General features: G+C 35.6%; 1 protein-coding gene across 6 annotated transcripts in view; it reads right to left on the bottom strand.

The window, feature by feature from the left end:
• Positions 1-23624, bottom strand: part of PRKD1 (protein kinase D1) — a 131566-nt gene that overhangs the window by 20581 nt on the left and 87361 nt on the right. For 5 of the 6 annotated variants that reach the window (XM_080592747.1, XM_080592748.1, XM_080592749.1 and 2 more), the window contains 6 exons: positions 20995-21126; positions 19679-19839; positions 16788-16811; positions 7356-7566; positions 5599-5676; positions 1925-2129 (listed from right to left, as the gene is read on the bottom strand). In XM_080592747.1, the coding sequence (XP_080448873.1) occupies positions 1925-2129; positions 5599-5676; positions 7356-7566; positions 16788-16811; positions 19679-19839; positions 20995-21126 (811 nt within the window). The remainder of the gene's footprint in view (positions 1-1924; positions 2130-5598; positions 5677-7355; positions 7567-16787; positions 16812-19678; positions 19840-20994; positions 21127-23624) is intronic. The other variant, XM_080592746.1, reaches the window with a different exon arrangement.

Below are 23624 nucleotides of genomic sequence, written 5' to 3'. Positions count from 1 at the left end.
GATGAGCTAAGATGATGGGCAAATGACTAGGGCCTCAACTAGGGTGTGGGAGACATAGCTCAAGTCTGTGCTATGCGTGATTCAAACCTGCACTTGATCTTGAATATCTCATAACCTAAGTAAACATTGTCCATCAGATTACCACCCTGTGATCTTTCTTGGGTTCAAACACACAATGGAGTTACGACAGTTTAGAGTAGAAAATGTGTCAGCTGACTAGCTGTGTATATACTGGCAGGGCATAGTAGAGACTCTGCTGGAACCTCTCAGAGAAAGAGGTTTAAGACAACAATGTTGTCGTTGAGGATTAAAGCAAAGTCCCACTGCCCTGCACTTGGGTATGCACCCTGAAAACTTCCAGTGCTCAGCAGAGTAACTCAGGAAGGCATGAGAACTTGACAGTATGCGTGATAGTAAAAGCAGATAAATAGTGGAGTATCTAGTTGGAGAGGTTTAAGAAGTAGTCAAGCCCATCTTCCCACTTTTCTTGATGTTGGAGTTAACCATTCCAAGAGCAAACTCTGCATAATGGATCATCTGCTTCATCATCTGCTTCAATCCTAAACTTAAATGCTTAGTCATTTCCAGCAGAAATTCAAACTGAGATGCTGCATCCTACGTGAAAACAGAGCACTGAAAGCACATGCAGTCTGCCTGGCTGGCAGAGCCACTCGTGCAACAATTCCGGCAAAAAAAGGGCAGAAACCACCTAGGAGAAGAATATCTTAAGCTTCCACAACTGTTCTGATTGTGAATATTTGCAGATGGCCCCCCTTTGCTGTAATGAATCCTGGAAATATGAAGCATTTTATGAATCAGCAGTTTCCAAACAAAATGCAAAGTGTCTTGTCTTAAAGTTTCATTAAGACTCTAATTAACATACCTTTTGCCTAAAAATGATCAAATGAAATGCAGCCGCTGTATAACTATTCTTGTCTCTACTGACAAGAGATTTCCTTTTTTTATTTGCCTTTTACAGATCCCTTAAAAATAATCCATGGACATGGAGACTACCCTTACAAATAATTTTTGGAAAGTATTACTGGAAGTACAGGGATGCCCCTCAAGTAAGGAAAACAATGTACCTTGGTCATCAATTTTTAAATTATTTATAATTCAGTATCTATATTTCAGAGAACCTTCAATGTTGTCCATTTAATATAACTTAGACAATTCAAAATTATATATGACACTGACTTTGTGAAATAAACATAGACATATTCAGGTAATTCAATTTGTCTAAATACATAGTATCTATGCAGATGAATATGACAGTAGGAATAACAGTTCAATGCTGTTGATAAGGGCTTTAAACTAAAAGAGTTTAGCTACGTTAAGTTAAACTTAAGTTCCAGTTTGTCAAACTTTCCTTCTTTCTGAAGATACCTAAAAATGCAAACAATATACCTAGAGTCAATTATAAAAGTTGCTTATAAAAGGTTATTAATTATTTTATTTTATTTTATTTAAATGACCAAGTATTGCACTTCTAGTTGGGGAAAATAAAAACATTTTAAATTTTTTCTCTATTGCTCATGTACAAATGAAGTTTCACAACTTAATTTTCACAAGAGAAACAAACACTTGCGTATCACAGAATCACAGAATCATCTAGGTTGGAAGAGACCTCCAAGATCATCTAGTCCAACCTCTGACCTAATACTAACAAGTCCTCCCCTAAACCATATCACTAAGCTCTAAATCTAAACGTCTTTTCAGTTACTACTTCAACTCGACAATAATGCTTAAGTTCCTTTTAAAATCCTAATGCATATATTCAACAAAGTAATGTCATTGCAACTTCAGAACCATCACATATCACTAGCTCTCTCAATGTTGAAGGAGCAAGAATAGGGTCCATTTAGATTTCTCTTTGAGTCCTAGACATTATATAAATAAATACAGAAGAAGATGGAAGGTTCACCTGATCATCCTGTTAGACTCATCATGATCTGGATCAGGATCCTGCATTTCTCCGTTGTCACTATGGCATCCTGTCATTGATATCTCAGAATCATGAGCCATGGATTCTTCCATGTCATCTATAAAACTGCTGTTTCTTTCACTGTCATTGTCATCACTCCCTTCTTCCATGACCACGTCAGACTCAGCCCCAGGACTAAGGAGATCTGGAATATTATTTCTGAAATTAATATCTGAAAACATACAATATTCCAATTGCAACAATCTAACACTTCTCAAGCTTCCAGAAAAATCAGGTTCTCTTTGGAACTCTATTGCCTGGGTCTCTCTCTACTCAGTGCGTACTGGCAAAGCATGGTCTTTAACCAGCAATTTAGAAAATCACAGCAGAAAAATGGAAACACATCAAACTGGAGTATTTTCAGAAATACAACTTTCTGTTAAAAACTGCCAAAGTCATGGCATAATTTCTTATCCACAGATTTCTATTCAAATATTCTATACTCATGAGTGTGCAGCTTGTATGCTGTGCACTGACTTGATGGCTGTCGGCAGGCTACAGCTGCAAACTGATGTTAGAAGAGCAGAAATTTCAAACTACAAGTTTTGTAATACAATGATGACATGCTCATGAACTACTGAAATAACTCCCAATTACTTATAATATAAATTATTTATTTTGGGGAAAAAAATATTTCCTTTGTAGCAGTCTTCTCTGCGAACGCTGCACAATACAGCACTGCAATCCATTCTAATGAAATAACATTCCCCACCTTTAAAAAGGAAATATTTAATAAATACTGAATAGTCCTATATAAGATAGCACAGAAAAAATTTGATGTTTTAGGATTTAACTTATTTGACTATGGCACATAGTATTAACAGTATTAATAACTTATTTCAGCTGTAAATTATTTCTGCTCATATTTAAATAATGTTAAACTTTCCAATTTCATGATCAGATAAGCCTAACCAAATTCAAAGTAAGAAGTAACTTTTTACTGCTGCTTGTGAATGGATTAATAAGACAGAAAAGGATAAAACTTTATTTACTTATCAAAGGGCTTAACTATTAAAAAAAAAAAAAAGGCAAACCAAAAAAAAACACAAATTACCCAAAAAAGAAAAAGTCAAAATCATCAGTCCTGTCAGACAGGTAACAGAGCATTAACTTTTCTGGGATGTTTGCAGTGGTTCAGGACCCACTCAGGATAGCAGTTCAAAGTAAGATGAAATCACATGGAAGACACCAAATGTTTTCATTGAGAAACTTTCACCTAATTCTGTGGAGGAAGGTTTCTTGACAGTCCATATTGAGGATGCCCCAAAAGAAAAAGAACAGTGAAATGGTTGGCAGAAAAATGTTTTGAACTGATTGTATTTCACTAGAATTGGAAGTGCATGGCTGAAACATTTTAGTCTGAACATGTTTAGATATAAGTTACTGATGTGTGACTAAGAGACACATTAGACTTCATTTCTAGCTGAAACAGTCATCCAGTCATGAATGACATTTTACAGTTCAGGGCTCTCTTTTTGCTATTCCTACAGCATGGTTTTTATCTCTATTTTTAATAAACCCACAGTCAGTTAAAAATAACTGCCCACATTTAGTGTTTAATGTGTTTATTAATGAGACCATACTTGGAATTTTATTGCTTCAGCTCTTCCTTCACTTACTATTTTGGGGAAGATGCATCACACAGCAGATGGACAGAGTGACAGTTACTTTATTTTATTTATTAAGATGGAAATTAATGTGAACCGAATTTCTGTGAAAATAGAAATGAGATACCAGGATGAAATTGCCTCTGACAATCCTGATGACCCCAAATCAGTCATTTATACACACAATTAAGAGTTACACTATAGCACCATAGATACCATATTAGATATATCATTTGATGAGGAAAAGCCAAATTCTATAAATTTTAAGATGTAAAGTTCCAAGGGCCTAAGTACTAATTCTGCAGAACTGCACAAAAGGAAGCTTAACACTTAGCTTAACACTTTCTAAAATACTGCTTGGAGTAAGTGTTCTCACCCCAAGTGGCTTTGAACAAGCTTTCCTCACTCAGCTCTTCCTCAAAGAAACCACTACTTCTCATCAGACCGTCATCAGATTCATAGGTAGGAGACAAGCAAACAAAAGCAGCATGTCACTTGTAGGACAAAGACAGGGAGAGGGTAAAGAGGGTGTGTTGGAGGGATAAAGTACTGCTGCCTGAGATGAAAGGTAGGAATGCTAAGGAGTGAAACAGAAACAAATGTAAATCTTGTTCATTTAGTTTGGCTGTCCAGAAGTAAGTCTTGCCTTTCCACCTTAACACTCTTGATCGATCCTGTTTTGCACTGCTCTCAGACTGCACCTCAAATGTATGCAGTAGAAATTTTATCATTTATACTTAGTGACTTTGACTGCAAATCTCTGTGCTTACAATTATTTGCAAAGTCAAAAAATAGAGACTGGGTTGGAAAATGTATTAAAATGGTTTTTTTTAACCTACTTAAGATATCTATGGTCCATTCTGTTATCAATGAATTTAACATATCTTGGTATATTTTTAGTTCTTGGATTTGAAAGTCAGTCTACATCCTTCCATAAACATCATCACTTGCACTCCTGAAGAAACAGTTATGTACGGACACGTATAAATGGTGTAAAACATGCTGTAAGAGTGCCATACCAACCTTTCAGAAAATTATGCACCTTATCATGTTTCAAGTTGGGATACTTGGCATCTAAAATGTTTTTGCCTATGCTAATTGTCATTAAACAGAAAAACTTTGTAATAATACTGTCATGCACTATGAAAAATATTAATTATCACTCCTAATTTTGTAAGTTCTTTATATATTTTCAATAAACTAGATAACTGATTTAAAGTTTGAAAAATGATATCTAATAAGGCAATATTTCATTAACCTTAGAAGCAGTTTAGGCTGACAATATGGGGTAATATGCATTAGACACTGAACACTTTACCACACTTCTCATTCCCTTATCACATAGAAAAGTGACATTTCCAAGGCAATCAACAACTCATCTACAACCACCCTTTTTTTCTCCAGTACCGTCTGTCAAACCTAGCCATACATTCCTATACTTGACACAAAACCGACAGCACATGTATTGGAAATTCAGCAGATAATCAAGCTTTCATTTCTAGCAACTGATACAGGCTTTATCCCAACAGGAAGCAGTGGATTTTTTTCATGGAGGGCCTTCCCAGTTCCTCCAGGTATGCATTTCCTTCTCAGGAATATTATCCTAAAACAAACACTTTTTCCCTTCCCAGATTAAACAAAAAAAATGTGTTTGTATCTGCCAGGTAAATGCCAATGTCTAATACATGTTCCTTTTTTTTGGTTTACTTTGGCATTCTGCAGGCCATGATCACCCAGACATTTTGCTGTGGAAGCCACCTCTGTGGCACAGATGAGCCTGCCTTTTAGTGCTATATATTTTGAAGATACATGCTCCAAGTTGATGATGTATGAACCATTAATAGGGTTCCTCCCACACTTCATCTTCAATACACAACAGAAATATCGCAGAGGAAAGGCCACTCCCAAGCAATGGAAAAACATGTCTCTGCACACGTCAGTTTTACACTTCTCTTTATTTTGCTGGTGGCTTAAACAATGACAGCAACAATTCTTAAAGCAACTTACCTCCATTAATGGCAACTTCCCCCAGGCAGTTATTTGGCACTTTAGGAGCACAGCGCTTGTGACAGTTGAACCTACAGTCTTGCAAGAAAAAAAAAAGAATACAGCAAAATTATTTCTCTTTTTCGGTGCCACAATTACAATTTTTTCCTGCTATCCAACCTATAAATGTCAAGCCCTATTATTTCACTAACATAAAGTTAACTTAATGCATCCAGAGAGCACTAGCCTGGCCGCACACCATTTGCCAGTGGAACCAACAGCATAAACACACCAGCAGCTTCCCTGTGGGGAAAGGAAAGCAGCACTCACAGCAATGGGCGGAGACCTTCGCTGCACCAAATGCTTGCTACGCTCATCTCAGGGAGCAAGCTGGAGACCTGTGCACTTGGCTCAAAAGCCAGAGTTGCTTTTCCAATACAAGAAGCAGATCAGGCTACAGCATATCAACTGCGGCTCAGAAGTTTGACTATGTATCAAACACTGAAGGCTGAAAATTGAAGCAGCAGAATCCTAAGCAACAATCATAAGCGAGAAGTATTTGTTTGCATCACAAAATGAATTCTAAACAGCTTTAAGTGGAGGGTTCCTTTAATACCTCCCTCATTTTCCAGATATTTTAACTTTACTCTACTTTTCTTTTTTTCACATCTGTAAACGGCACTTTACTAGATGTCATTTCAACTATTTTCTTTTGGCTTATGGAACACATTTTACTTAAACTAAGAGCTATAACTTATTAACACAGCTGGAAAAGCACAGTCAGGAAGGAAGGAATATACTAGGGATGTCTATATCCTTGTAATTATTTAACTTCAGATTGATTCAAAAACCAGCTGAGGTACGGCAGTGCCGAACTGTTGGCAAAGATATATATCTTTAAATCAGGTTAATATTTGCTTATGTCACTGAGATTCAAAACAAACTGAAACAGGTGATGCCTTTATACAGATTTTGCTTGAGTTAAATCACATCAGAATCACTTAAGTGAAATGAATTTAACTTCGAACTTTTGCAGGGTATTCACGGAAGCAACACAAACTACATTGACTCATTTTATGAAAGTTATTGCTTATTTTAATAGAGAGAAGGTGATTTTAAGCATCTGTTGATCAACATTATTTAACATTGTAGTATACAAAATGTTTTGTATTTGTGGGCACTCTCGTTGGTTAAGGTGAGCCAGTAGTCTAGGCTACATTCCAAATGGCCTCATTCACTTTGGCACCTGCTAAGGTATAGCTACATGAGACTCAAGAGCATGTAGGTAAGAATGCATTAAAAACCATGTTCTTAAGTTCTCATATAAGCTCATCTTGTTTAATTTCCCTTAGAACTCCCTCAAAACTTTGAACTGCTAAGACTCATGCACATGCTTCTATTCAAGCATAAAGTCTTGCAGATTGAAAACAATGAAGACTGAGAATACGCTACTATGTGTTAACTATTCAGCTGTCACTGCCTGTGAGCACACTCTCACCTAGTGCCAAGATAATCCACACCTGAATGACAAAGATGTGAGCTACCTCAGCTATACCACAGGGTAATAATGAATAGGCAATGAATAGGCATGCAGCCAGCTCCTGTAGAACAATTATTGTAATTCTGATCCCAGCTTAATCCAATATAATTGCTCATTTGCCTACATCTAGACAGTTTGGTGAAAAAATCCTGAGTAAGGCTATATAGCAACTACTCAACTGTTAATTTATTAATTTTATTATGCTTAGCTTTTACGTTCCTAAAGGGAGTTTACTTACCTTTGCACTGCAAACCCTGTCTAAAAAGCCCTTTGAGAAGCTTCTTACAGTACTGGCAAACTGTTGGCCGTGTGTAAGAGTGAATGACAAAAGTGTGAGGCACTTTAACCTTGGAAAGTAAGATCTTGTCAAGCTGAATAGGTCGTCCAATGTAGGACTGTGAATTTGATCTCTTCTCTCTCCCGGTGAATGATTCTGATGGTGTCTTTTGCTGTGAAATACATAAAAAGGATATTTCAAATAATCATGATTTATTAATTGTTAAAAGAATATCATACTCACATATGCCTTAAAAATGGTACATCATCTGTCATAAAAAGCAATGTAATTACTTTTAAACACTAATAGAACATGCAACATACCCCTCTCTTTAAGACTGCTTTTGAAAAATTGGAATGGTATCAAACAATATTTTTGCTAACACTAGTGCCATACTAGTGCCATATATTTCACAATGTGGATGAAACAGTTTTGTTTTGTTTTGTTTTAAAAACTGACTTTGATCAAAATGAAAAAAGATTCATTAAAAAATTCTCAGAAAAGCATTTTGTGTTCTGATAAAAGCAAGAGGCATTTCTTTCCCTTTTTCCCATTTTCTGTTTTATATCAAAGCCAACTTTGAAAGGATGTACTTTTGTACAAACATTAAGAAAATTATCTTGATCTATGTGCATGCAGGTTTTTGATAGAAAGCAGATTAGTATTTTCCATCACCTTTATTTATAATGTTTGCTATCACTAACCTTACCACATTCAAATTATGCACAATAGATCAGAACAGATATTTAGATGTCACTATATAGATATGTATGAATTGAGACACACCGTGTCTAAGGAATGGAATCAATAGAATTCCTGAAAGAAATGAGTTATCTTATTTTCTCTGCTAAATTCATTTAGATGTAAATATGGCAATTACCCCAGAAAATAACTGACCCAGAAAACTACTTTCTCCCAAGAATTGTCCTTGAGAAACAGACTACACCCACATGGAAAAGAAAAAAAAAAGTGACAAGATGCAACTTGATCATTTAAAACTTAGTATCTTCTTGCCGCCATATGCAAATAATCTCGTAACTGAAGGGTAGAAAATGAGTCATTCTCTGTTGAGCCTCCACTGTTCAAAGGTTGTACTAGCTGAAGCTTCAGATTGGCCTAACTTGAAAAACTGTTTTGTTTAATAACTATAGGAAAGCTATAGGAAATTCTGCATCTGAAGAGACTGATTGAATATTATTTCCTGGTCACCAAAATATAAAAATACATTTCTTTATGCTTCTGTCTGAGAATCTTGGAGTACAGAGAAATTTGAAGGTCATTTTGATGGTAGAAGAACCTAAGGAGCAATTCTAGTCTTGCCTTCACATTGTATTTGTCATAGAAATAAATAAATAAATAAATACATAAGTTCCTTCCTTCCAAAAACTAGACAGGTTTCTTACTGTAAAGACATTTTTTTTTCTTTCGGCTATGCTTCAGAACTGCCTGTCTAGTATATGCAATAGATATACTGAACATTAGAGCTTCCTTGCTAATTGATAACAATGCCAACATCACATGCTTATTCAGTGTATAAATGCAGGCCTGTCAAGTCAAGGAGAAATATGCAAAATACGTTCTATGAACCACGTACATGTGATCACTGCAAACAACTTAGTCTGAAACAAGTATAAGAAAGCATCTGTCTTTTTCTTTACTACAAATAAAAGTGGAAAAATACAAGTACACGCTTTGATATTATGTGTTTACTTCCAGAGTTTTAGATCTCCTTTTGCTGTAAAGCAGCTGTGCATACGAAAAAAATAGACTCAGTTTAGGATTAAAACTATTTAGTATTGATCAGTGAGTAATATCATTTGCCTAATGCTTTCAAGGCAGATTGCATTAAGTCATATGAAGGCAACGTGAACAGGGCTTTGGGAGGGAGAGGAAGGAGGAGGGAGGAAGAAGCCCAACAGGAAGGAAATGGGCCCACTTGCACAGCACAACCTGCATTGCTCGGCTTGTGCGAACCACCTGCAAATGATAGCCCTCAGAACTTGTAGATGGGACAGAGCCCACAAGAGGAGCTCAGTCCTCTCAATATTTGTAAGGACAAATAGGACAGTTTTGGTACAGACTGATCCCACTTCAGTCTTAGTGCAGTGCCATACCACAGGCAACATGAGCCTCTGCTTCTGCTCAGCAGCAAGGGAATGGAAGCTGGGGGGACAGTCAACACACGCGACACTCTACACCCCGGGGTGACTGACCAGTTAGGAGGAGGACTGTCTCCTCCAATTTGTCAGTGATGAGCTTCTCCTCCCGTTACTTTCCAAAACTCCTGTCAATATGCCTTAACTTTAAGTTACAGCACTCTCAGCATCAGGCAGACACCATAAGTTAAAACCCCAGAAAGAAAGGAAAACAGGAACTACACCATTTTCACCAAAAAAGCAAGAATCTCTTGCACAGAGCACCTTCTTTTTCAGCTGGTGTGCCTGGTTTGTTAGAAAGATAAATTAGTTTTTCCTGGTAGCCAGCCAGACTACTGACTCAGCAACTCTGGAAACTTCCCAGGAAATGATTGCTTAACTGGATTACACCATGGAAACTAACAGCCTGCACTGCTCCAAACACTAAACAGTCCTTCTAACAATCATCTTAGCAAGGTAATTTTAACAGATCAGAATATTATTTTCAAAGTTCCAACAAACACAAAGGAACATATGCTAATATTTAACTGTATGGATGTCCAACCAAGCCACTGAAACTGATCGTATCCAGAGACTTACATTTAATTATGTCTTAAATAATGAGAATATCAAATAGAATCCAGTGCTTGCTTATTACTCTTAGGTGAGGGGGGAAGAAGGCCTTTTTCAAGAAAGAAGAGGTGCCAAGCTGTTCCCCAGCAAACATGGGGCATTCTACATATCCCTTACTTTTATTAGCTGATGCCTCACCCCTCAATCTTGTTCTATTTCTTCAGATTTTTGGAACATACTCGTGGTTTAGTTGTTGGGCTTTGTTAAAACCTACTGAAGAACACAACTATTTGCCTACAGTAGGCAGAAGCACAAAGTCATTGTGCAGAATCACGTCATCACAGGAAGGAGACAATTCTCCACATATCTCCTAGCCCAAAGGTAAAAAGCACTCAGCAGGAAATCCTGCCTGCCTGTCTTTTTACCTTGTCCAAATCCATTGCAAAATACAATTAAGAAACTGGAATAAATACCAATTCTCTGCCAAAGCATTCCACTGTTGTCTACCTGGGTGAGTCCAACTGTCTCTAGAACCACTTCTAGCACCCCTCTCAGGCACAGAAATCAAAGAAATGTTGGGGAGATGTGAAGGGACTAATGGGAAGCAATCAAGCTGACTGCAGAATTGGCCTATTGGGAGCAAAGACAAGGAACAGCCCTGCAATCCAACCGCGCAGAGCAGCCTAAATATAAAAGATACTGCTGTTTTCCTGACTTATTTTAAAAAGTTTCAACAGTCCTACTAAAAATGTCCCGGTGATTCTGGCAAAACTTTACTGAAGAGCTTCACATGCTATAGCAGCCAGCTATAGCAGCCAAAAATTTATATATTTTTGACATTTGATCACCTTTTTAAATTATGCTTGTGGGAAGACATTCAAATAAGTAAACTTCACCTGAAACAAATTTTTCAAAACTGTTCACAAAGAAATTCTAATCTTTTGCAGGCTCAGTATCTAAAAAGCATGGTGACATTATCCCTGTATATAACACTGAGATGGCCAACCAAAACTACACAGGTATTTCTATAGTGTGCTTGCCTTAACAAAAGAAAAAAATTGCCTAGTTTATTTATATATTTGGACAACTGAGAAAAGTGATGTATATTATAACAAAACCAACAAAATTATAAGTGGCCTCACAAAGTTTCATTTTCTGTGTTGAAGTATACTTGCTGAAAAATGCATTTCCTTCCTGTATTGAAGGCAGAAGATAAAGACTTAATATGTTCATATACAAATTTTTCACAGGAAACTACTGTCTTATGAGGTTCTGTCTATCTATGCCACCACAGGAACTATGTTTTTTGCTGCAAAGCAAATGTTGACTTTAACAAATTAAACTATGTGACTATAATTAAGTAAATTCAAGGAAACAAATCTTCAATTAAATATACTGAAATACCACACTTAGAATGCAATCAACTGTGTTGTCTTTTGAGGCTTCTTGCACTCTTCTTTTTAACTCAAGTGTATGATTTAATTCTACAAGCATCACAGTTAGATAGTTATGGTCTGAAAAACACTTCAACATTAAATGTGTAAACACATCAAAGAACTGACTTCAGTACAAACTGTTAATATTAAAGTATCCACAGATGAAATTATTATGTATCCTGTTCCTCCTGCTCAGACATCAACACCAGCAAACAGTGGTCTGTAACCTGCCTTATTTTGTGAAGTAACAAAAAAAAGATTATTGGGTTTCAGCTGTAGTTAGCAGACTACACTAACTTCTCAGACAGAGTTGGGCATTTCCCAAAACAAAAGCCCTTTGTTGACAAAGGAGTTGTTAGTGCCTGCAGGGCTATTTGGGCTTATATGCAGCTAATCTTTTTTCCTGCATCTTAACAATTTTTTTTACAATATTAGGTTTAATCTTCTATTACGTACTCCTTAATTTTAAGTAGAATAATTTTAAGTAATACATTATTTTAACGAAACTACCTTGCACTATTAGAATGCCCACATTTTAAGCCAGACTCAGCAGCTCAGTCATGCTTACAGCATAGAACTAAGAGTTTAAAAAAAAAAAAGGCAAAATTCATACCCTGATATAAAAGTGGTATAACCACTATATAATAATAAAAAATATTAAAAAAAACAACAACTATATAATAGAAAACCCTTCAGGGAATCTTTGTACAATTCTGGTTCATACCATCATGTACGAATATTGGCAGTTTTTTTTCAATGTCTGTGTAAACATGGCCCATTTGACATTGACTCCATTCCAACCTTAACACATCAAGGATAACCTGCAGGACTGTGTAATGAACAGCCACTGGTTTGGAAAAAGATTCAGCAATGGACAGAGAAGGTCTAGACAAACCAGCTTGGTGAAGTTTGTTTGGGGACAGTAGGATGTTACCAATACAGAAAACAAAAGTTTTATATTAGAAGGAAAAGCACCATTGAACATATTTGGGAAAGCTAAATCAAGAAAAAAGGTTGCACTGACTGCCTCTGTTACTCAGACTATCATCTGCATGTAAGGATCTTGTACCATTTCAGAAGATCCAGTGCCAACATGTGGAATAGTTCAGAGATGCTAGGAAAGTAAAATGTGTGCTGCAGGGTTTGCCTTTTTGCCTTTTTTTTTATTTTTAATTTTAGATACATGTGAACCCTTGTGTTAGTTTTTAGAAACTACGAAAAACTAGCTTTGAGTGTATGTTTGCTTACGCATACCATACGCTCCTCACAAATTCCTACTGCTACAGCATTTACAAGTCCTCACTTTAAGCTGTGGAGACTTATATGAAGTCTGACAAGCTGACAACTATCAGCCCAAGCTCCCAGGGGTAGGTTCTGGACCCTGTTCAGAGTCCTCAGGCTTAAAGCACTCTGCACTCAGCAGCTGGGTCTGCTCCCAGCGGTGGGTGAGCTGCCAGCACAGGAGGAGGGGGAGATGGACAAAGCTTCACTAAATCTTTTAAAGTTCAGAGCTGTCCCAAGATTTGCATGTCTTTCCTAAAAACGAAAGAGCGGATTTAAGAACAAGTGGCAATTCTCTGAGGACAAGAACAACCTGAACCTCTAACCTCTTCCAAGCTGAAGAATCCCATAAAACTTTTCCGGGGGATCACAAAAGGTTGCATTCAAAAACATCACCAACATATGGCACACATGAAATTTCGGGACATGCATAACTTAAGCTGTTTACTATTTTTGCTTCTAGCTATTTTCCTGAAAATATGGCAAATACTAGCTGCAAAAATGATGCAATATATAACACTTCCCTACATATACAACTTTTAACTTAAAATAATTGGCTCAGTCCTCACTTAGATCTCATCTAGCTGACATGAACTACAAAAACAACCATTATTTGGGCAAATTAGCCCTTAAAAAGTTCTAATGTAGTCTGAATTAGTGAAAAGAAATTCAGTCTTAAGAGTATTTAATGCACAGTAGCTAGAACACTGACGTTGTTCATTATTTCCACAGCAGTGTAGGAATGGTAGGTCATTCCAAATTTACTTTCTGTATCCTACATTTTAATTCAGGGTTCAATTGGACTTTGAATTTCATAGACACACAATTCTTTAAAATAAAAGGGAGCTACGTTTTTAACAGTTTTTGTTGGGTTATTTTTTACATTTAATACATTATTTTATTTTACATAGTTGTACAAAATTCCTTTTTAAATATTTAAATTTCATTGTCAGATTCATTGAGATTCTCAGTTCTGTCCAGCGCGTGAACCTAGAACAGTGTGGTGAATATGGCAATAAATCGATGTAAACATTATTTAGTTTGCAGGCTATATTTTGCACTTTTATTAATTTAAAATTAATCTAGATTTCGTACATTAAAAAAAAAACAACCTTACAGGAGCATTCCCCAAAATAACATAGGGACTTTTATTAAACAAACAAGCACACTGAAATTATATAATAATATAGAAATTTACATTACTATAGGACTGACAGAAATGTGCAGTCTATGTGTCCTGGTTTGGGCTGGGATAGAGCTAATTTTCTTCCTGTTAGCTGGTATGGTGCTGTGTTTTGGGTTTAGGATGAGAATAATGCTGATAACGTATGATTGTTTAGTTGTTGCAGACACTTTCCAGCCTCTCACCAGTACTGCCCTGCCAGCGGGGAGGCTGGGGGTGCACCACGAGCTGGGAGGGGACAGAATCAGGATAGCTGACACAGACTGGGATCAGCCACAGGGATGTCCCATACCTTACGGCCTCATGTGGAACAATAAAACTGGGGAAGTTGGCCAGGGGGGCTGCTGCTGCTCAGGGAGCAGCTGCACATCATTTGGCTGGAAGTGAGCAATTGCATGGTGTACCACTTGTTTTGTATATTCTTTTTATTATTGTTGATGTTGAATGCTTTCCTTCCTTTTTTTTTTTTCCCTCTTTCTTATTAAACTGTCCTTATCTCAACCCACAAGTTCTTGCACTTTTCCTTTCAATTTTCTCCCCATCCCACTGCAAAGGGAGTGAGCAAACAGCTGTGTGGTGGTTAGCTGTCTGCCGGGTTAAACCACAATAGTACATCACTGCAGGATAGAAGAATAACCTGGGTTGACAAGAATAGAACATAACTGTGAGTGGTATTAATTCAGAGTTAACTTGAGTGTCTTTCTTCAAGAGGAAATACTAATTTTGCCCCTGAGGATCTTCAGTCTAATGAACTCCACTCTATCCATCAGAGAAGGACTCCTACTAATTACAGCTGGCTTAAGGCACAAAGCTGCTCTCAGCTGCAACATTCTAGGTCTTCTTTAACCCTTCCCTCAAGGGCTCCTTTTTTCCAGTCCAGTGAGTTGGTGAGCCATATAGGGACTGGAACTGACAAAAGGAGACATCTTCTACCTGAGTGTGGAAAAGGAAGGCTTTGTAAAATGGGAATTTTTGACTCACTGGATTCCTTATTTTAAAGGAGCGAGAGAAAAGGACAGCTGTGTTAGGAGCTAGGAACAAGGGAAGAAAGAGAAAATGCCCATCTACAACTGAAGACAATTCCCTCCCATAGACTCTACTGTCCTACTTCTTCAAGATCACTCTTCTGTATACAGATCAGATTTCTCAAGCCACCTCTGCTTATAATAAATCTACAGAGGCAGGCAACACCTGGCGCTTTGTATTCTGTCAGTGATACACAAATAGTCTTTTTAACTAAAATGAAGTAAATTATTTTGCAAAAAAAAATTTCTTGATTTTCCATTAAAAAGCAAAGATAATATGTAAGTAACTCTGTAATATTCCACTTAACTGTGCCCCATAAGACACAACATTCCTATTTTAAATGCAAAACTCAGCTAGGCTTTTTCTGAGAAATCACGGCCAATATGTCTATCAAATTACCTTAACACATCAAAATTCATCACTTCTAGAAGGATGAATAAAGCTTACCAAAATAATGGAAACACAAATAACATAGACATAAAATGCTTTAGTGTCATATAAATGTACTTTAAAGTAAAAACATAGAAGGTTAACATATTTTTTCCTTTTGTAAAAAGAAAAACAATTTTCTTTTTTTTTCCTAAATAATACCTTTTTTTTCTTTACTACTTTTAATTACTGTTATTTTAGGGTGATCTAACACCATATGGATTGATGGATAATTTTTTAGATAGCACATAAAATAAAATTGTTATATATTACTAAAACTCCATTCTATATGTGTTTGTATTGTTTTGAGTATTTTGTGGAATAGCACTTCCAGGGCACACTATAATACTTAGGCACACCAGAATAAAAATACTCGTGTTTGAGAAAAAAAAAAAAAAAAACAAAAACAAAAACAAACAGTAATTTCTTTTAAAAAGATAAATGTTTGGCCATGATAATCTACATTTCAGTGCAACAAACTATTCCTCAGGTTAACTATGTAGTAATTCTAAAAAAGAAAACATTTTCAGTCTGCTCTTCTACAGCTGTATCTCAAATATATGTAACATGGGAAAGATGCCAACATTTCATAGTTCCAAACTCTTTTGAAACTTACTACATTTAAAGAGCTTCTTTGGGAAATCAATACTGAAAGCCAAAGAGGACAAATTTTGACATGAAGTATGCATTAAAAAAATCAAAATATTGTTCTCTCATTAAGGTAGACTTCATACTATGTGTATTTATTGCTATAACTTAGCTGTACACTGTTTGTTCTTCTTCCTTTTTTTTTTTTTTTTCAATATTATTTCCAGGGAAATACAGAATCTTTGATTGTTTTTTTGAATGCAACTGTATTCTGAAAAAACTCTACCACCCTGCATTATGGCATTAGAAGTTTGCTGTTGAGCACTTAAAGGTCAGGTCTGTTCAGCTTAAAAAGTTTATTTTCTACATTACTCCAGCAAATTCCCAGTGTTCTGAAAGTGAAATTAATATTTTCTTTCCATGTAAAAAATTTCTACCAGTAAAGAAAGGCTGTAGTCCAACCAATATGTCACTTTCATATTAAAATATTTTAATGCCAGGGTGTTTTAGCTAATTTTACTGTTTAATATAAGCAGAATCATGACCTTTACTTTGGAATCCCAACTTTAAAGTTTTGTATCAGATATACTCTTTCCAAAAGAAAAAACAAATGCTCTTTAGTTCTGAAGATCACATAAGGCCATCATAATCCAAATAAATCCATGCATTATTTCACACTGATGCTGATAATCAATGAAGTTCCTGATAGTATGGTAGGGAGTAGAGTATATTTAGTACATACCTCATAGCCAGGGCTGACAGGAGACTGAGACAGGAAGTTGGAAAGAAGAATTAAAAAAAAAAAAAAAGAACAAAGAAATATGGGAAAAAAGACAGAAAATAATGTTACATTAGAAGCAAGCATGGATGTGCTATTATTTTATACTTTCATTCTGTGTTATAGAATGGAATGCAAAAGAATTGCATTTGAGCTATGATAGATAAAAACATAAGTTACAAAACATTCTCCTAGTCCTACATAATTTTAACATTTCCATTTGAAGTGTTGTACACTATGAAGTTAAGAATCAAAAAAGGTTATTGTCCAGATTTTATTCTTTGGAAGTAGATTTTTAAAGTTGCATTTAAATATAGTCCTCAGTCAATTTTCAGCTCAAATGAAATGCTTTATTGGCTAATGAAGACATACCTATACCCAAACTGAAACTCTGCCTGCATGTGGTGGTTCCCTAGGAAAGGATAATTAAAGTACCCTTTGAAAGATTCCACATTACCATGTCTGAAAGATTTTTCAAATGCCACAATTTCATAAGTTAGGGCAAAACTTCTTAAGTTCCTATTTGGCATGTTTCCAGCAGCCAGACTTACAAGCTAAATTTAACAGTATGAGCTAAAGTTGGCTTCTTTCTGGTTCATACAGTGTCAACAAAGAAAGATTCTGAAATCATGACTCAGATAATAATTCCACCTATGAAAGGTCTCCAGAAGCTCATTCTCTCTCAACTGCTCTCACACCACATAGTAAATAGGGGTAAAAATAACATTTATTTTAATCCTGTTGAAGTAACTGGCAGATCTCTGATTTCACTGGTCCCAAATAGAGACTATATTTTACTATCAGTGATTCAAGTACCATTCCAATACTAATAACAATAATGAATGATGAATTTTGTGAATGAGGATGATGTCTCTTAGAATATTCACACAGATTCTAGAAGAATGAAACACATTCCAAAGTGCATGCTTTGATTGATACCACATTATAAACAGCCATAAAACTTATCTCATGAGTACTGCAAAAGAATGGAGTCCAAAGGACAGATCTGATATAGGAAAACTGACAAAGCTTATGCTCACTCAAAAAAAAAGAGGGGGAAATTGAAACATTTTCAGTGCAGAAAAGAAAAAAAAAAGCAAAGCAAAGCAAAGCAAAGCAAAGCAAAAAGAAAAAAGTATGTGAGATCATCTGAAAATCTGGTAAATGATACTGTGACTTCCTGAAATAAAAGTGAAATTGGAAAGCTATCTATTTCATTTCCCTAGGCTTATGCCCATTCCTGCTACTTCCTTTAAATATATTTTCTTTGTGCATGCATGTGTGTGTGCACGTGCATGCGCACATGCATGTGTGATGTTCTGAATCATCAGCTTGGGTACCCTGAGGATTACAAGGTCCTAGAGAAGTAGTCTTCAGTATTCATGAAACTTAATGTATTTAATTTTAATATTTTCAACAGATTTAAACCATCTGGATTTGCAAAACAGGTATTTCATTTAAGAGTATATTAGCAACTAACAGAGCCATATAATTAAAAGTATTTTAAAACTTACATTTTTTTGATACCTTGTAACTGAATTTAGTGCACATACAGAGAATATACTAGAACTCTCACCCATACAGCATTTTAAAACCAAATTCCAGAAACAATTCAGAATTAGGGTCAGCCTTCCTCTAAATTTCATCTGTATTGGTCTGAATAAGTCAGCATTCTGAAACAACCTACTGAGAATTACAAATAATCTATAAAGATCTGGTGCTGCAGTTTTTGCAGAACTTAAGCACCTTACTCATTTATGCAGCTTTTCAATTAAAAATACAGATTCATAATGTTAACCTTAATTTCCAAGTAGCTTTAGGCTAATGATAATCAGCAGCATAAGTACATAATTATGGCTCATATATGGCACTACATATTACACCAGGTCTACATCATTTGCAATAGTGTCCTTTTAGTATGTCAAGTTTAATAAGTTTAATATTCTAATTGAGAGGAAAACACGATAATTGTTGTGTGTACTTATAAATTTCTCCTCTCTTTCAAACCTTAAAGTTTTCAAAACTTTCACTTAGGAGTGGAGTCATTTACACACAGCATAAATTCTTAACTATTAGAGTATATTATGACCATTAATGTTAAAAAGAACAAATATTGCAAAGATAAAAAATACATACTCTAACTTATTCCAGTCATTGCATTTAGTTCTCAGAAGTCTTGTTTTCGTGACAGAAAACTACTGTATTAATGTATACACAAATATGCTGTATATGTATGTGTGCAGGTGTGTATCTTGTACCTCTACATCTACACACATATACACAGATAAGTGCACACATTCCATACGTACTACATTTACCACAAAGACTTGTTTAGGGAAATAAGGAAGATTTTCCTTTCTTCTGAACACTAAGAAATACGTTAAACATACAGGCTGAAGTGAATTAACTGTTGCCTTGACTGTTAAAGATAGTGTGTTTGATGCAGTGGTATTTGGCTCAGTATTCTGAGGCCCCTTCTTTCCTATATAATCAATTAACGGACATAATCATCTGATGCAGAAGAAATTCAGCTTCTAGTTCCAGGCAAAACATCCTCCAAGATACAGCTTCTCACATCAGTATAGGTGGCAGTTTCAGACCTTCAACATAACCTAATTCTTCACAAAGGGAGGAGACTACTGGGAGTATCAGAAGTGACACATACCTCAAGCTCACATACCTTAAGCTGGTGACCTCCCTTTTACGTCAAGATGCCTTTTCCCACAGCATAGCTTTATAATTTGCATACCACCCCCTTCTCTGTAGTCTACAACAAGCAAAAACAGATCCCATAGCACTAAATGTCACTGCTTAACAGCAACATCCATGCCCTCCATAGCTAAGGAATTGCATACCAGGAGGACTTCATCCGGCATACTGGGTGATGGTTCTGCAGAAACTGTCCGAACAGAGCTGAGTCCTGTTAAGGAAACATTTGACAGGCGTCTCTTCCGTACACCACTGCAGTTGTTAGGAATTTTAAATGCACATCTCTTATGGTAATTTAGGCCACATCCTGTAAAGAGAAATTTACAACCATCTGATTACAGTTTATTACTGGAAAAAGAAAAGAACTTTTTTATTATTATTATTTGGTGAATAAAAATGACACATTAATTTTGATTAAACTTTTTTCCCTTTACTCTGCTTCTTTAGTTCCTATATTTTACAAATTCTTAGAGGGAGAAAGTTATAAGCTCTGGAAAGCTTTTATCTATAATCAGTGTTGTTTCTTTCATTTTTCAAAAATCTATGGTCTGAAAGCGCAGGAAAGTTCTGTGACAACTATTTGGGAAGTAAGGAAGTCTTTCACTGGACATGGTATATTCCATTGCATACACAGTCTGGCAGGGGTCAAATAGTTCTGGTAAAATGAGAAAAGACAGCTATTACAACTTCATATGGACTGACAGTAATTTCACTTTAGTGAACTGAATTCATGGGATATAGAATTAGGAAATAGTCTCAGACTCATAAGAGAGTTCTCTTGAACTCTCCTGAGGATGGGAAGTGGGGAGGGAGGTGCCAGTCTCTCCTCCTTAGTAACCGATGACAGGACCCAAGGGAATAGCATAATGCTGTGTCACAGGACATTCAGAGTGGACATCAGAAAAAATTACTTCATGGTGAAGGTAGCCAAACACTAGAACAAGCTTCCTAGAGGTTGATGCCCTATGCCTGTTCAAGAGGCATTTGGACAATGCCCTCATTAATACACTTTAACTTTTAGTTAGCCCTGAAGTGATCAGGCAGTTGGACTAGATGATCTTTGAAGGTCCCTTCCAACTGAACTATTCTATTCTATTCTATTCTATTCTATTCTATTCTATTCTATTCTATTCTATTCTATTCTATTCTATTCTATTCTATTCTATTCTATTCTATTCTATTCTATTCTAAAGATACAGATAACCTTTCCTTAAAAATATTTATACGCTATTTTTTTTTGCATGTCCACTTACAGATCACTATCTAGGAAGCCTCAGAGGATTCAAAAAGATCAGTTCCTTAATCAGTTAGTTTATTATTATGACAGTTTGTTCTTACTGTCTCTACCTACTGTATAATTCTTTTGATACCTGGCAAATTTAAAAGCAGCACCAGAAACATGCATAAATGGAATGGAAGACTCCCTTCCTGAGTCTGAAAAGCCTACCTCATTGCACCTTACCTTCACATTTGAGTCCCTGACGCACAAGTCCCCACAGCATTTCTCCACAATGGTCACAAAAGGCTGGTGCTCGATAAGAATGAACAAAAAGAGCATGGGGCCGGATTTGAAAGTCTTCAAATGTAGCAGAAGCTGTAACAACAAGATTATTCCAAAACATGGTAAAATTAGTAATGTAACTAATATGCATCATCTAAGTGGTCTTTCATCACAGAACAAGACACCTTTTGGTTGCTATTGCTATGCCTTTCCTTGTTGCTCATGCAGTGCAAGCGGTAGAAGTAGGTAATGTACTTTGAATTTTTTATAGGTATATTATACATAGGTAAATATACTGTATTTTGAACATAAAAGAATTGACGATATTTCATTACACTACAAAAAACATTGGAAAATAAAATGGCTTTTAAAAATGTACAACAAACCTTTATGATCTTATTTTACGTAAACTCAGAACAAAGCTAATAACTTGCTGAAGCTGTAAGAATTATGTTCTCTAACTTGAACAACGGATGTCTTTGTTAATACAAGGTCATTGTTTACATTATCTGTCACTAATTGGATAACACCTAAAACCTAACCAAAGGTATAAAAAGATACACAAATGTTTACAGCAACACAGATAGAAAAACAGTCCAATTCTAAAGAATTCACAGAGAACAAGGAGTAAAAGGGACTAACTGAAAGGGAACTAAGGATAGGATTTCAATGGATAGAAAAAGGAAAAAAGATACTCATCCAGTCCAAGTCTCTGGGGAGGGCTGTTCTTCACCACTCAATAAAGAGAGCATGGATGACTATTAAAAAGATGACTACTAAAATTAGATGAGATGAAGCCTGAAGAAAACAACCAGCAAACTAAAGGAAACAGAAAATGATTTTTTTTTAAAAAAAAAAAAAAAGGAAAGGAAAAAAAAGAAAAGAAAGAAATGCTGTGAACACCTCTAAAACAGATGATTGTGCTAAGGCACATGAGTTGGTGTGACTGGCAGTTTTCCCAGAACACCATGGCAGGTAAGGCACAAGTCCAACCCTGGCTCGAAATTAACCCCCAGCATAGGTGACTGATTCCCCACTGCAGAGTTTTAGGTTCATTGTTCATCTTAACAGTCACCCTTCCACTCTCTCATGATAAAACAGCTCTTATGATGGCTGTCCCTTATCTTGCCATACACACTGGAAGGATCTACGCAGACTTATTTTTTGTTGGATACTGAAATATTTACAATGGAATTTTATCACTTAGGTTGTTTTGAATTATTATGATAAAAAAACTTCTCTGAGAGTATTTTTCCAATAAAAACACAGGAGGATAACAGGATATCAAACATTTATCAGAAATTGGCAGAGTTCAACCAAATGTTGGAAATTTTTGAACATGCTGTTTTACAGACTTGACTCCCTACAGTCAGGTATACATGCTTAAGATAAACTGAATACATCTATTAAAAAAAACTTTTTTTTTTTTTTGACAAGGGGAATGTAAAAAAAATGGGCCATTTAGCTGAGCATTTTGTGTATTTTACTCAATAAACTATGGTGGTATCTGTGAACTGATCATTCAAGTTGAAAATATCCATTACAGTTTAAAAAGAAAACATGTAATTACACACCCAGTCATCAATAAAAACAAAAAGCCTTGCAGAGAAGTTTGGAAGACTACTATAGCTTTCTTGACATACCAATCATTTCAAATGTTGCAACTATTTTAACAGTTGCAGAAGTTATATATGATAAAGGGTACTGGTATACACTGTAAAATAAACGATGACAATGTTTTAAGAACTATTCAGTATATGGAGGCAGCCAGCACCACAATGCTATTAAAAACACACTTTAATGAAATCTTTTCTTTTTCTTATTAGGTATGTTAATCATATATCAGTCAGTTTAATGAAAAATATTACCTCTCAAATGTTGTTAAAAATTAAGCAAGTATTCAAACACTTGATTTCATTTAGGCTGCCATTTAAACAGGTGATCTAACTGCATGCTTCCTCTTCATAGATAGCAGTATGAACCAGGTCTGTAGTCACTGAATAGAAATACTTTGTCTCTGAACAGAAATGCATTCCTGATTTGAAATCAAGAAAAAAAAAAATTCTTTTTTTTTTTTTAATAAATCAGTTTTAATAAATTTCTAAAACATCCAAATACCCTTAGTCCCTGGCTTGTTCTTTGTGTATTAATAAAAAGAAAACCAAAAATCTGCATATCACTCAAGAAAATGTTTTAAACTAAATACAGCTGACTAGAAATAAAGCCCAAACTATGCCCTGGGCCCAGTTCCATTTGTGCACAAAATTGCTTCTCTTATAAAAAAACTTTTCCAAAAATGTTCAAAGAAAAGCATGAGTAGCTATTTGTCATCTTAACCATGTTCCAGTTCTAGGGATCTAGACACAGATTTATTTTTTTTTTAATTTGGAATTTCATTTTCTTTTGGAATTATTCAATTCCTAGTTTTCATAATAAGCTTTGTTAAAAAGCTTACTTAATGCATGAAAATAAGTTTTCATAAAACAGCCCAAAATGTTAGAGCACCCTGATTCAGAAATAAAACAGTTTTGCTATTATTTAACAGTGTTAGGCCAGGCATTTTTTCCATCCTTAAAGGCTTCCAATCACAT

Source organism: Anser brachyrhynchus (assembly GCF_964034855.1).
Source record: "Anser brachyrhynchus genome assembly, chromosome: 5".
NCBI lineage: Eukaryota > Metazoa > Chordata > Aves > Anseriformes > Anatidae > Anser > Anser brachyrhynchus.
The sequence above is the reverse complement of the archived record's forward strand: the minus strand, read 5'-3'. Positions and strand labels throughout refer to the sequence as shown.